General features: G+C 29.9%; 1 protein-coding gene across 3 annotated transcripts; it reads left to right on the plus strand.

Annotated features, from left to right (window-relative positions):
- Positions 1–4414: 4414 nt before the first annotated feature.
- On the plus strand, positions 4415–12616 carry LOC114169536 (retinoblastoma-related protein 1). 3 transcript variants are annotated; one of them, XM_028054740.1, is made up of 18 exons: positions 4416–4713; positions 6063–6167; positions 6257–6399; positions 6487–6583; positions 6704–6750; positions 7487–7676; positions 7869–7935; positions 8484–8663; positions 8746–8939; positions 9014–9893; positions 10053–10197; positions 10288–10360; positions 10767–10943; positions 11024–11143; positions 11227–11371; positions 11475–11596; positions 11840–11955; positions 12259–12616. In XM_028054740.1, exons 1-18 carry the CDS (start codon positions 4621–4623, stop codon positions 12407–12409), a joined length of 3045 nt encoding a protein of 1014 aa, XP_027910541.1. In that variant the 5' UTR covers positions 4416–4620; the 3' UTR covers positions 12410–12616. The 3 variants fall into 3 exon arrangements, with proteins under 3 accessions (XP_027910539.1, XP_027910540.1, XP_027910541.1); XM_028054738.1 differs by having other exon boundaries at positions 4415–4713; positions 6257–6583; XM_028054739.1 differs by having other exon boundaries at positions 4415–4713; positions 6257–6583; positions 12265–12616.
- Positions 12617–15600: the final 2984 nt, after the last annotated feature.

Genomic DNA, 15600 nt, shown 5'->3' on the forward strand with positions numbered 1-15600 from the left:
CGACAAATTCGAATTTTGCTTCAAACTTGAAGCATTCAAAACATATTTAACTCTATTTATAGTAACAAAACATAATAATAACCTAAAAGAAAAAAAATATGTTTTTTGTCCCTTAACTTTCAGTGAATTTTGGAATTAGTCTATTTTGAAATTTTGGACCAATTTAGTACTTCATCTTTCAAAATATATGGATTTAGTCTTTTTAATCAAAATTTGTTAGGTTTATTTGATATTTCATACGTATTTCAAGATTGTATTTAAGTTGTTTATACTATTTGACACATTTTTGCTTAAATGTTAAGTCAAATACTATTATGAAACACGTTTGAAATATCAAATAAACTTAACAAAATTTGATTAAAAGGACTAAATTCACGTATTTCGAAAAATGAAAGACTAAATTGATCTAAAGTTTTGAAATAGACTAATTTTAAAATGGTTAAATCATTTCAGAGGTCCCCATTTTTGTAGCGAAATCTCAAGTATGTCCCCCCATTTTTATTTGACTCAATTGAGTCCCTATTTTGGAAAATTCGTTGCAATAAGTTTCTTTCCCTTAGTTGTACAATAACAATGTTAATTATGTGCCACGTGCCAGCACATGATTTTTTTTTATTTTTTTGATTTTTTTTTTCAATTTCTATTTTTTTTTAATTAAAATTGTCACGTGTCAATCTTATATTGTGCCACGTGGCAGAGACAATATGATATGGCATCGGTAGTGCCACATGTCACTATTGGATGTGAAAAATCCCAATGTTGTCCTTGTATTTGTTATTTTGTCTCAATCTGGTCACAATTTTTTTAAATCTGAATCACTTACATCCCTATATCAAATTTAATTTTTATATAAATTTACAATGGTATTTTTATTATAATTGTTTATTTAAATGTATATTTTGTATTAAACTTTATTTAAATATTGTTTCAAATATTTATATATCAATAATTTATAGACAAATATTATAATTGTTATAATTTTTTTTTAAAAAATTTATATTTGAATTTATAAAGTTTTTATTTTTAAAGCAACTCTAACATTTATCTATAAACTATAGATATATAAACATTTTAAACAAAATTTAAATAAATATTAGTGCAAAATATACAATTAAATAAACTTAATTTTGTTAAAAATATCAACTATAATAAAAATACCATTGTAAAATTTATATAAAAATTAAATTTGATATAAAGATGAAATTGATTTAGTTCTAAAAATATTGGGACTAAATTGAAACAAAATAACAAATATATGGACTACATTGAGACTTCTCACATCTCATAGTGATGACACATGGCACTGTCACTGTCACATCACATTGTCTCTGCCACGTGGCACAATGTCAGATTGATACATGACAATTTTTTTTTTAAAATTATAAAAAAATTTAAAAATTATAAAAAAAAAATGAATTAAAAAAAACACGTGCTGACACGTGGCACATAATTAGCACTTACTGCACAACTAACGAAAAGGAACTGATTGCAACGAATTTCCAAAATAGGAGTCAAATAAAAATAGAAAACCTACTTGAGATCTCGCTACAAAAATATAAACATCTGGATTGATTTAACCTTTCAAAATTCACTGAAAGTTTAGAGACCAAAAACATATTTAACAAAAGAAAACTAGCAATCACTAAATAACTAATTATCTATAATATCTGATTTTATTTTATTATAATAATAATAATAATAGAACATATTACACTGTAGGTGAGTTCTTTAACAATCGCATTGATGAATGGATAACGGTAGTTATTCTTAGCCATTTCCATACAGATATTTCTTTTAAACTTACTGGTAAAACAAATATTAGTAATTAAATAATTATTCAGATTTTAAATTTATAAATTTATATTTTTTATTGAAATTTATGTTATCAAATTTGGTATTAAAAAGATTACTTTATATTTATTTTATCTTGTAACTTTTTAAATTTATTCTTTAAAAAATTAAACTTATTTTTACTAATATATTTAGTATGCAACTATATTCTAATGTTAAATTTTTATTTGAGTTTATATTTGAAATAAATTTATATATTGTTATTTAAAATTATATATATATATATATATTGTTTATTATTTAAAATTTAATTTAATTAAGTTTTAATTACGTCATAAATTTTGATAATTTTATTTTAGTTTTTATTAAAAAAATTCTTTTATCTCCAATGGGATCAACTTGTTAATTCTCTATTCAATTCCACTTTAACTACCGACCACATCAACTTATATTATTAATTGGAGTCTAAACTTTATCTTATAAATTAATTTTATGAAGATCAATTAGATATAAATAATATAATAAATATTTTATATAATATATTTATAATAGATATTATTATCCGTTGTAATTAAGTAAAAAATTAATATTAAAAATTATCTATTATTTTTAAAATTTTGCAGAAAGGTTACATGTGGAATTCTTTACAAATCTTAAACTGCAGAAATATTACTTGCAAATTTTAAAGTTTTACATGCAGATTTAAATGTTACAAGAGATCTTATAGGTTTTTATTTTTCAGTAAAATTATGCATGGACTGTTTTTATAGAAAAAATTACTAACATTTCTCACAAAATTTTCAGAAAAAATATTATCCATTGCATTTAGTAGGTAAAAAAAATTTAATAGTTGAAGTTGTAAAACATTGAATTAAATTATCTGTCATTAATGTACATGAAATTTTTATCATTGAAATTGGTATTTGAAATAGTTATTTGAACTTTATGAGAATTTAATACAGCAATAATTTGTATTTAATTATACTTAAAACTCTATAATTGAATCCATTACATTTTAGCATTGACAAGTAAATCCAATTAATTTAGGAAATAAAAAGATAATTAAGTATCAGAATGGATTCTACTGTTTTTTTTTCTTCGGCGTCTATTAAATTTAAGTTTCAAATAATAGGACATTGCAAAAACAACTTAACAAAATTAAAAAACTTATCAAATTCATACAAAAATTTAAACACTGTGATATTACATAAATCTTGTCTTTTTAATCTATATTTACCTAAAAAAAAAAACTTTCATCAATATTCTACCATGATTCAAACTATATAGTAATAAACATGATATGCTTTATATTGAAAATTGATAAAGTTAGAAGATGGAGATGATATTGCTACTAAAATATGAAAGTTGTGAACTTTAATGACTTTTTTGTATACAATATGTTTTAGGAATACAAACTTAATATATATATATATATATATATATATATATATATATATATATTTTTTTTTTTTTTTTTTTTTTTTTTTGTTTCTACATACATACACATTACAATTCAATTTGGACAAGTAAATCTTTACTTATTCTAAGACTAATATATATGAGCAACATGTTTAATCTTGTCTTATTTTAGATGCTTAAACAAATTATCTTAAATTTACTTTTAATTATACATTCAATATATTCACAAATTCATTATTTGGAAATACATTAAATGTTAGGTTTTATTTATCTATTTTTTCCTTTATATGTTTTTCTTATTAGACCTTCAAAATATTTGAAATGTCTATAAAAATATATATTTTTTCCAATATTTTAATATAATTTAAATAATTTGTTATTATTATAAATATAAACGACAGTTAAAAAATTATATTTCTTACTAGTCCTTTTTAATATTAAATTTAAATTACAAAATATATGTCATAAAGAATATTGATCTTATAACAGCAGTTGATGGTCTAGTTTTTATTCTCTAGAATTAGGAATAGAAGAAAACTCTCTATGTGCATATCATACATGAATGTATTTATAAAATTAATATTTATCAAAATATAATATATTATATATTATACAATAACATTTTATTATTTAAGCAATGGTCATATTGTACTATATTAATTTTGTAAAATGTTATTGAACTATTTTATTTTTTTAATTAATCTTATATTTGACATTTTACTTATAAGTATTATTAAAAGAAAGACACTCTTGTGTCTATCTATTTTTGCTATTTTTATGTTTTTTATTGCAAATAAATATAGAATTTTTTTTTTATAATAACAGTTATAATTGTGGATGGTTTTTAGTTTTCAGAATTAGTGAAACAATGGACCATTTAAAAGGAAAAAAAAAATTAAAGATCATTAAAACAGAGAAATTATTGTTCCTTTAAAAGTATAGGATAATGAAAGATGCAGAGAGAGAGGATGAGAATGAAAAATCATTATTAAATAAATAAATACCTCATTTATGATACATTCACGAAATTACTAAACTGACCCTTACCCTCTTGAGACAGCATTTTGGCGGGAAAAACCTGTAGGACATAACAAGTGGCGCCAAAATGCGACAACTTTTTCTATTTTTAATTGAAAAACATTTCGATATCCATTTATTATTCTTAAAGAAAAACAAAAATAAAAACAAAAAATCCACACAACAACAGAACCAAACAGACAAAGCAACACAACAACACAAAGTTGCCTCTCCTAACAAAAAAATACACAATTCTCTCTCTTCATTTCTATATTGTAATTCTCTCTTAGGGTTTCTCATTTCCTACTGTCTTCAGTTTCTTCCAAATTCTTTGATACCAACGCTTGGAATCCAGTCCCCCTTCGTGTGATCTGGGCCAATTAGGGTTTTCGCATGAGTCCTCCAGCTGAATCCAACACGATGGAAGATGGCACGCGAGAAAATGCCACAGACCAAGTTGTGTCTCGCTTCAACGAGTTCCTCAAGGTTCTGGTTTATCCTTTCTTTCGTGCTATATAATTTAACTTTAGGATTTGTTTTTGCGAAATTAGTTTTGTTTTTGTGTTGTCAATATAGTCCTGTCTGGGGTTTCAGAGGGAGCTGTCAGCATGCAGAAAGTCAAGATCTTTAAGTTTTTGAGACAATGGATATAAAAATTTTGTGTTTTATTTCATTTTTTTTTGTTTAGTACCTTTCTAAGTTAAGTTTCTTTTTTTTTGTTGGAGTTAAGAAAAAGAAGGCGCTGCCAGAAATATTTAATTGATCAGCAAAAAGTTAGTTGTTAATGTTTGTGCATTCCTGTATATGATAAGGGACAGTGAAATGAATGCTGTTTTTTTTTTTTTTGTTTAGGACATAATTGAAATGAATATATCTCACTAAGTACTTATGAAGTGACTCCCTGTGCTTGTGAGGTTGAATGTCTATTCATGATTGATTTCTGCAAGTGTGTGTTTGTTTGTGCTAGTTCCTGTGAGTGTGTAAGTAGTCAACATAGAGACATAAGTGTCTCTGCCTCTCTGCAGTACTGTAGTGGAGTATTGCAGTTGCAGGCAGTTATGAGTAATTTGTAGATTATAGTCAGAATAAAAGCTGAATTCACTACTAGTAGCAACTGAGTTGTGGAAAATATAATAGTCATCTGGGTATAGCCTGTGCGCATCTCAGTCCCTCCATTTTCTGGGCAAATCCTGATGAATTGTTGGAGAATTTAGTGGTCTTCAAGGTATCACCTTTCACATTTCAGCACCTCTATTTTCTTGACAAATCCTGTTGGACTACATGGTCCAGCTGAAACTACATTTTGTCTAACCTGCAACCTTTTTTCTGCCATACATTTTTAGCCTGGCCCACCCTGTTGCACTTTCTTTGTTCTGCATGAGAAGCTTTTTGTTTTATATTGTTCTTTTGTTTTTCTATTTATATCTGCTCCATCCTCTGGAGTATGTAATTTGTTAATTCTTTTGAAATTTAATATATTTGAATTTTTGTTATTGTTTGTGTTTTTGTGAAATACCAGCCTACTCTGCTTACAACCCACTTTTTGTTTTGTCTTTCTGTCTTCTTTTCTAGATGTTGCACTTTTATTTTTCAGTCTAAATCAATACTGTTGCATTTTTTGAGTTGGCTGATATGCTCCACAAATTTGGATAGTTTGCCAACGTTTGTGTTGGTTATGCTTTAAACACTTGAATCCATATGAAGTTGAGATTGGGTTAATAAGTGAGTGTTAGAATAGAAGAAATGTCCATATATGGTTTCTTATGTATTTAGGTAACATTTAAATTTGGATCCCTTACCCGTTAAATTCTACACTGATGTCGTTTCTATGACAGAATGAATTAGCATTGGAAGAGAAAAGCTGTAAAGAGGCAATCAATTTGCTTGGAGAAACCAAACATATACTTCTGACAAATATTTCGTCAATGGGGAATGGAACGGTAGATATGAATATCATGGATATCTTTCTTTGAAATATTGTTGTGTGAAATTTTGTTTGAATTCATGAGGTTGTATAATTCTTTTCCAGTCTGAAGAAGCTGAGCGGTATTGGTTTGCTTTTATTTCGTACTCTGTCAAGAAATTGATCCACAAAAATGAGGAGGCTGGAAAGGAAGAGAATGTGAACTCCGGGCTTAGCTTGTGTCGTATATTGAGAGCAGCTAAGCTCAAGTATTTTACTGGCCTTTTGACTAGCATGTTAGTTTGTACTTTGTATTTTTTTAGTACTTACTGTCATATTCATTTTCTATTAAACAGCATTGCAGATTTTTTCAAAGAACTTCCACAGTTTGTTGTTAAGGCTGGTCCAACATTAAGTAATATATATGGAACAGATTGGGAAAACAGGCTGGAGGTATTAACTAAGTAGAGACTCATGGTTGCGAAGTTTATGGCTTTGTGGGCTTTTCTTTTTTAATTAATCCCTGGAATAGTTTTCTATTAAACCATTGTTTATGTTGTATGTCAATACTAGGCGAAGGAGATACATGCCAATGCTATTCACTTAAAGATTCTTAGCAAGTGAGTACCCTCCTTTTGCATACATTTCTTTGATTGATATCTAAGTTGCTCATTGTTATTCATTAATTTATGGTATTAGTGAAACTCGATACCCTTGTATTATTTTCTTTTGTATAATAATTAAGCAAACCTAACCTGACATGTGCCAATTCTAGGAATCATGTTTTTCCATGGATGGTTATTTAGTCATCCATATCTGTGTATCTAGTGTTCTTTTACAAGGTAGCAGTTGCTCATTGTTGCTAGTGAAGTTTACATTGCCTTATGTTTTGTATTATTTGCTGTTATTGTATTTTGTTAATATGATACTATGTTGACTATATTGATCATCAAAGAAGTCTATTTTGTGACAGAAAAAAAACTAAATGCCAATGTGTAATAATATGGGTAGCCAGTCTACTTAAAGGGGCATATTCATTGTGAAGGGGTAATAGTACTTAACGAAATATGGAAGGCAGGGCAACTAATAATTTGTAGTTAATCTATCAAAGACAAGATGCTTTTATCTGGAACTACAACTATGCTATGTTCTAATATTTCATACTACTGTTGTTGTTAAACTATCCTAGAAATACGATGCTTTTTGTTTGTACCATTTAGTCATCACTCGGAATGTTATATACTGATGATTCCTACTTTAGGTGTATGTGGTCCATTGCTTTGATTATCATGTGTGCAGTGCAACATGCCTACACGAGCTGAGATGACATGACAACTTATATGTTTGATGCTGCAGGTACTATAAACGTGTATTTGGAGAGTTCTTTGTGACAACTGACTCAAATGCTGAAAAGAACTCATCTGTTACTGTTCATGCATCTGAATACCATAGATTTGGTTGGTTGCTTTTCTTAGCTCTTCGTCTACATGCTTTCAGCCGCTTCAGAGACTTGGTGACTTGCACCAATGGTCTAATTTCAATCTTGGTGAGTTAGATTCTCATGGCCCTCCTTTCTTTTAACATTCCTGTAAAGTTTTTTAATCTTTTTGCTCACGGTGAAGATAATTATTGAAAATTTGAACACTTGAATTTCTTATGAGTTTTAATAATTGAATTGCTGCTTTTGTGTGGGAAATCAAGCAAATAGTTTCTTATTTTCTGGTTGTATCTGTTGCAGGCCATCTTAATTATTCATGTTCCTACTCGGTTTCGGAATTTCAACATTCATGACTCATCACGCTTTGGTAATCCTCTTTGTTTTCCTGGCTTTCATGCATTTGGTTTAAATTGTTCTTGTTAACTTTCTTGGGGGGCCTCACTTTTAGATGTGTGCTGTAAATACTGCATGTATGATCTTTCCTGTTCTCAAACTTCCATTTACTCAGTTTTTTTGGCGATGGCCTTAAAAGTGGATTTCTTTTTCTAATTGATAGGAATATGAGGTGTTTTGAATTTAACTTATCATGTCATATTATGATTTTTCTGGTAAGGCTCTTGTATCATGTCAGAAATCACAAGAACCGTATAAGAAACAATTAGCAATATTGCTTCGGAAGAACTTAGCTGTGCTTCTGGGTCCATTCTCATTAAATAGCCATAGGACCTTTATAATAAAGAAATTTTTTATGTTAAAGATATGTACAGCAGTTCTTGAAGTGATTGTTACTATTAAATTAAATAGTTATGATGACATAAAATCTGATTTGTTTATGTACAATTATAACATCTAAATAAACAATAATTGCAACAGCCTAAAGGACATTAGCTGTAATATCCTCAAATCTTTTTTCAGTTAAGAAAAATAACAAAGCTGTGGACCTCCTTGCTTCACTTTGCAACATATACAACACTACTGAAGATGAGTTGAGGAAAACAATGGAGAAAGCCAATAATGTAATAGCAGATATATTGAAGAAGAAGCCCTGCTTGGCATCTGAATGCGAAACTGAAAACTTAGAAAATATTGATAAAGGTTCATTTTCCTTTTTGTCATTATTCTTTAATTTTCATTAATAACTGATGTCTGACTGATATTTATTATTCTTTTTTTATAGATGGTTTGACGTATTTTAAAGACTTGATGGAAGAATCATCTCTACCTTCTAGTTTAAATTTATTAGAAAAAGATTATGATTACATGATTCGCAACAAGAGTGAACTGGATGAGAGGTTATTCATTAATGAAGATGACAGCCTATTAGCTTCTGGAAGCTTGTCTGGAGGTTCTGTTTCAGCAGGTGGTGTAAAGGTATGTTCAATGGAAAATTTGTTTCTATCATGTGTAAGATAACACCTAAAATCTTCTGTTGTTGTATTCTATAGAGGAAATTTGATTCACTGGCATCACCTGCTAAGACCATTACAAGTCCACTCTCACCTCACCGCTCTCCCTCATCACATGCTAATGGCATCCCTGGTAGTGCAAACTCAAAGATGGCAGCCACCCCTGTAAGCACAGCAATGACTACAGCAAAGTGGCTTCGAACTGTCATTTCTCCACTTCCACCAAAGCCCTCGCAAGAGCTGGAACGATTTCTGACATCATGTGATAGGGATGTTACAAGCGATGTAGTGCGCAGAGCACAAATTATATTGCAGGCTACATTTCCTAGTAGTCCACTTGGAGAACTATGTGTAACTGGAAGCCTGCAAAGTGCAAACCTCATGGACAATATATGGGCAGAACAGAGAAGATTGGAAGCACTGAAGTTATACTACAGGGTCTTGGAGGCAATGTGCAGAGCTGAAGCTCAAGTTTTTCATGCAACTAATTTGACCTCTCTTCTTACCAATGAGAGGTTTCATCGTTGTATGCTTGCATGTTCTGCAGAATTAGTCCTGGCAACTCATAAGACTGTAACAATGTTGTTCCCTGCAGTACTTGAGAGGACTGGAATTACAGCCTTTGATCTTAGCAAGGTGATTGAAAGTTTCATTAGACATGAAGAATCTCTGCCAAGAGAATTGAGGCGACATCTGAATTCATTGGAAGAGCGACTTTTGGAGAGCATGGTATGGGAAAAGGGTTCTTCAATGTATAATTCTTTGGCAGTTGCCAGACCTGCCCTTTCTGCAGAGATTAACCGCCTGGGGCTGTTAGCTGAACCAATGCCATCATTGGATGAAATTGCAATGCAAATTAACTTCTCTTGTGGAGGGCTGCCACCAGTGCCTACCTTACCCAAGCTTGAAAGTTCACCAAGTAATGGTTCTGTCCTTGTAGTTCGAACTTAAAGTCTTTGGGTCACGTTTTCTGAATTTTCATATAATTCTTTGTGCTTACTGCATAACTTTAACTAAAAAATGGCCGTGGTGAAATAAATGCTTTTCAACTTGAGTAACATCTGTCAATCAATTTCAGCTCAGAATGGGGATATCAGATCACCAAAGCGAAATGTGCTGATGGAAAGAAATTCGTTCACTTCTCCTGTGAAGGATCGGCTTCTTCCTTTCAGCAACCTGAAGTCAAAACTACCCCCACCTCCTTTGCAGTCCGCGTTTTCCAGGTAAGACAGATTGTCTGGTATTCCTGTAATTTTTTTAGCCAGTTTACTGTTTTCTTCTGCTGCTTTGTGTTGAATTTTTATTCAATGCAGCCCAACAAAGCCAAATCCAGCAGGTGGAGGGGAAACGTGTGCAGAAACTGGGATTAACATCTTTTTCGGCAAGGTATTCACCATAACACTGATTTGCCATGTTAACTAGGTTTCATTTGATAACTATCTTTACCTTTTAGTTTAGTGAATTCTAAGGAAACCACCTTAGTGTGCGACTCTGTATATGTATTTGAGATGAGCTCTTTATTCAATGTAACCCACACATCTATCTGTTTCTTCAAAGCTTCAAGTTTTGACCATTGTGTTTCTAGGGATAATTTGGTCTAGATGTTTGTGTTAGATATTGAGAATTTGCTTTGCCTTTTGGAAATTAACTGTTACACCACTTTGATTTGAATTATTTCGTGCTAATGGAGAAGTTGTTATGATTCAGCTATTTATTTAATATTTATTTTTTTGTTTCTCCACTAAATCATTTTTAAGAATTTCAGCCTATTTACATTTCCCTTGTTTGCTAGATCATTAAGTTGGGAGCGGTCAGAATTAGTGGCATGGTTGAAAGACTACAATTGTCTCAGCAGATAAGGGAGAATGTATACTGTCTTTTCCAGCGGATCCTAAATCAACGGACATCTCTCTTTTTCAACCATCATATTGACCAAATCATCTTGTGTTGTTTCTATGGAGTTGCAAAGGTTTCTCTTTACATTTAGAAACTTTGGAGTGTAATGTGTTTTTCTATTATTACCTTTTTCTCATCTATTCTTTTTTGCAGATTTCACAATTAAACCTAACTTTTAGAGAGATAGTATACAACTACAGAAAGCAACCACATTGCAAACCACAAGTTTTCCGCAGTGTATTTGTTGATTGGTCATTAGCACGCCGAAATGGGGTATGTAACCAATGGTTAAAATTCAATGCTTATGTAAACTTTTATGATAATTATGACCTCATAACTGAGCTTAATGAAAACAGAGAACAGGACAGGATCATGTTGACATTATCACCTTTTACAATGAAATATTTATTCCCTCAGTGAAGCCTCTGTTGGTTGAACTCGACCCTTCTGGAGCAACGACAAAAAATGACCGAATACCTGAAGTTATTAATAAAAATGATGGTACTTGCTTATTTGTGAATTTATTTTCAATGGCTTACCCGGCTTCCTTTATTATGCCAATCTTATGATCTATTTATTGACATGTGTGTTCTTCACTTTACAGGCCATTTAGCTCAATGTCCAGGATCTCCTAAAATATCATCTTTCCCTACCCTTCCCGATATGTCTCCAAAAAAAGTATCTGCTACACACAATGTATATGTCTCTCCGTTACGATCGTCCAAGGTACTAATTTAGTTTTTTTGGATGTTTTCCCAGTTCTCATTATTACTAGTGCATAAAAACCATCTAACATGCTGTGAAAGTGAGCACTGTAGTGTTCAATCTGCTCTATTTTCACAGATGGCTATTTTTTTAATTTCCTATTTGATACGATCTATAGTATACATAATAAATTCGTTTCTACGAAACAATTCATTAGAGAGCAAAGTCTTGGAACACTTATATATTCATTTGTTACCTCTACAGATGGATGCTCTAATATCACATAGCTCCAAAAGCTATTATGCTTGTGTTGGGGAGAGCACTATTGCTTATCAGAGCCCTTCAAAAGACCTGACTGCCATCAATAACCGTTTGAATGGGTATGCCTTTCTCCATACCTTCACCTTTTGAAACTTATTATTTACTCATTTTGTTCTTTTTCATCTGTCTATTAAGGTTTTTATGTAGAAATAAAGAAATACAATTGATCCTAATAAAATATTATGACATTTCTTGTGTTACCCTCAAAATGTTTTCTGAAAGCAAAAGTATTATTGGCAAAAGGGTAGTTAATGTTATTTTTGGAACTTTGAAGATTTCAGATAAATAGAAACAATTTTTAAAAAAATTGACCCTTGAATGTTAAGTTATTAGTGTTTGATTCTATGTATTCCATGTATTAGCAACAGGAAGGTGAGAGGACCCCTGAATTTTGATGATGTTGATGTGGGCTTGGTTAGTGATTCTATGGTTGCAAACAGCCTCTATCTGCAGAATGGAAGTTGTGCATCATCATCAGGTGCACCAGTGAAATCAGAGCAACCTGATTCTTAAAGCTCCATGTTGTGTATATTCTGCTTGTCTCCTCTCTCTCGAGTCCATATAATATTAGCAGCTTTTATGAGAAGGGGTAATGAATGAGCGGTGAGATTGTAGAATGCCGCCACAACCCTCTTGTACTTCTGTGTATGTTGTTAGGAATTAAATGCAGAATTTAGGTCTCTGATTATCTAATCAATAATAGCTTCTTTTCCTAGTTCAGCTTGGTTTTGATCGTCATAGTTCAAATACTCATTGTTTTTCAGCATTGTTGTCAACATTAACTTATTTAGGGATAGTTTATGCTCATCTACAATCATTTTTCAATTAGACAGGTCCCTGATTAGGCTATAATGTTAACTCAGACTTTTGAACAGGTGAGGTTAAACCAAAAAAAAATACTGACAGGTTAATAGCCAGGGTTTCTGAAAGCAATTATGACAGCCATGGCGGTTGACCATAAAATTCGAGGGCCACCATTCTTTGATGATAGCATGGTGGCTGTAATTCGTACTGATGGTAGGCTGCCATGGAGTCTAATGAAAACCCTAAAATCCAAGAGATTGGAAGTTCACCAGCCTAGAATTCCTTTAAAGTTAATCTTGAAAAGGAAAACATTTTCTTCATGAACTCTATCAATTCCCTTTTCAGAGTGTAAATTTTTCATTTTGATTCACCTAATTTGGGTCGAGATTTTGTAAGATGTATTAATTCTTACTTTAGAAGGTTTAGGTTAAATTGGAACATTTTTTAGCTGTAAGCAGAAATGGGATCTTTTTGCATTCCACAATGTATTTTTTGACACCTGAAATTTCTTTTAGTATAGTTTGGAGTGGATTTCTTTTGATTCACTTTTAATCTATCATTTTAATTATTCTTAATTCATCACATTACATAAATAAATAAAAATAGATAATTAAAAGATAATTGAAGTGATGAGTTAAAAATGAATCAAAATATTATTTGATGTTTTAAAAGAATGTCCTTTACACTTGGAAAGCCATTTTATCATTTAATTTGCAAGAAATTTTTATAATATATTTTAACATAATGTTTTTGGTTTCGGAAATTTTGAAATTCCTGTTAAGTTTTCGAATTAAAAAATTATGCTTATTCTTGACATTTAATAAAATGATTCTAGTATTTAAAACTAATTTGAGAAAGCTTTGGGTTTACAGTTTAAAATTATATATTTTTAAATTTTAAGAAATTAAAATAACGTGTTTTTAAATATAGAAAACTAAGACTAGAATTATCCTAAATTTTACTAGTGAAGTTGTAATTAAATTGTATATTGTATACTTTTTACATTTGAAAAGTCTTTTACAGTAAATAGAGAAAATTATAAGGAATGAGAAGTTAAAATCTAGGACGAAAATAATTAAAAAAGAAAGCGAGTATGGACCATAGGTTCCATACTTGTTCTACACAAATAACCTTTTAATTTTTTTAACATGTTTTAAAGATGTAACATAAAAAGCTATTACTTCATGCACTTTCATAATTACTAATTACACCGCACGATATAAGAAAAGTACTTAAACACCTTTCACTACTGCATCATGTCACTACCATTGTTGCTGTCATCACCGTTCTGCTGCAGCAACAGGAAGAAGAAAGAAAAAGATTTTTTTTTAAGTTTTTTCTAAAACATTATGGGAGACACTATAAAAACTTATTTCAAAAAATTCTATATAATCTGGAAATCACTTTTATATAAGGTAAAAATTATCATTTTAAAAATTTGAGTAGGGTATGTAAAGAAATTGTGGGGTGCAAAAAGTAAAAGCCTTAACAGAACTTTTAAATTATATATGTCAAGCATTTTTTAAAACAATTAAGTCTTAGATTAGTATTTTGAGACATTTTCATTATAAATTAAATAGTAGAATCATGAAAATTAAATGGACTATCGTCTAAAATAAATTAAATAAAAAGGATTTGTATTGTTGGAAATCAATTAAATAAGAAAAAAATAGTATATTAATAAAAAAAAGTAACTAAAATTGAAGTACATAATAAAAATTAAAAATATAAAAAGTGTCATTATACTTTTAGAATTAGAGATGTCAAAATGGGTTTCAACCCGTGAGCCAACCCGGCTCACCACGGGCTCGAGCCGGATTGGGTTGAGAAAAATTCAACTTTTTCAAAAGTGGGTTGAACTTAACCCGGCTCACTTAACCCACGGGTTAAACGGTTCGAGTCGAGTTGAAGGTGGGTTTGCCCACTTAACCCACCAATTTTTTTTACAATTTTTTTAAATTTTTTAAAATTTTCTTTATTTTTTTTTTAATTTTTTAATAATTATTTACTACTCCTATTATATTTGTTCACAATTTCATATTTTTAAATGCTAGAATGTTGCTTAATTATATTTGAATAGTTTGAATGTTTAATTAATTTGATTGTAAAGTTATATATATGTTGATACTTTAATCTTTAACTATAATCTTTATAGTAAATTACTCAAGTAACCGTCTTACAAACAATTTTTTTCTAAATTAGCATGAAAACGTTTTTTTATTTATATTTTGTTGAATAGTATGACAAAAAATTTGTAATATTAGTCATGCTTTCTTAGACTAATGGATACTTTCTTGGAAATAATTCTTCATATATTGGTGGTGAGCATGATCAAAACATTGGTTATTGATTTTACTATGATTGTCATCTCATGAGTTACTTAAAAATTTATTTAAATATTTGAATACTAAAAAAAAAAAAATTTAGGTGGGTTGGTGAGCCAACCCGCTTAACCCACCAACCCGTAGTGGGTTGAACTGGGTTGTAAAATTTCTGACTCACCAAAAAGTGAATCGGGTTGGATTCACTTATTTTCAATCCGACTCGTGGTGAGCCAACCCGTATAGCCGGGTTGACTCACTTTGACATGTCTATTTAGAATACAACTTAAATAATAAAAAAAACTATATTATTTTACACAAATAATATACTAGTATAATAAACTAATTTATAATTATGATAATATGTCGGTGATAACATCCCTTTGTTGCCAATGGAAGGTAATAATAAACATGTAAGTTTCCTTTTATGATGTATTTAGTCACCTTAACTTATTTTTTACTAACATATAAATTTTAATTATAATATTATGAAAATTAGATAATTTTGATATTTTTATTTTAATTAAACTAGCTCATCCAAACACTATTAAAGTACAACGGCGCGAAAGTGATATTAGG

The sequence above is a fragment of the Vigna unguiculata genome, chromosome 11, assembly GCF_004118075.2.
Source record: "Vigna unguiculata cultivar IT97K-499-35 chromosome 11, ASM411807v1, whole genome shotgun sequence".
In the NCBI taxonomy this organism is placed as follows: Eukaryota; Viridiplantae; Streptophyta; class Magnoliopsida; order Fabales; family Fabaceae; genus Vigna; species Vigna unguiculata.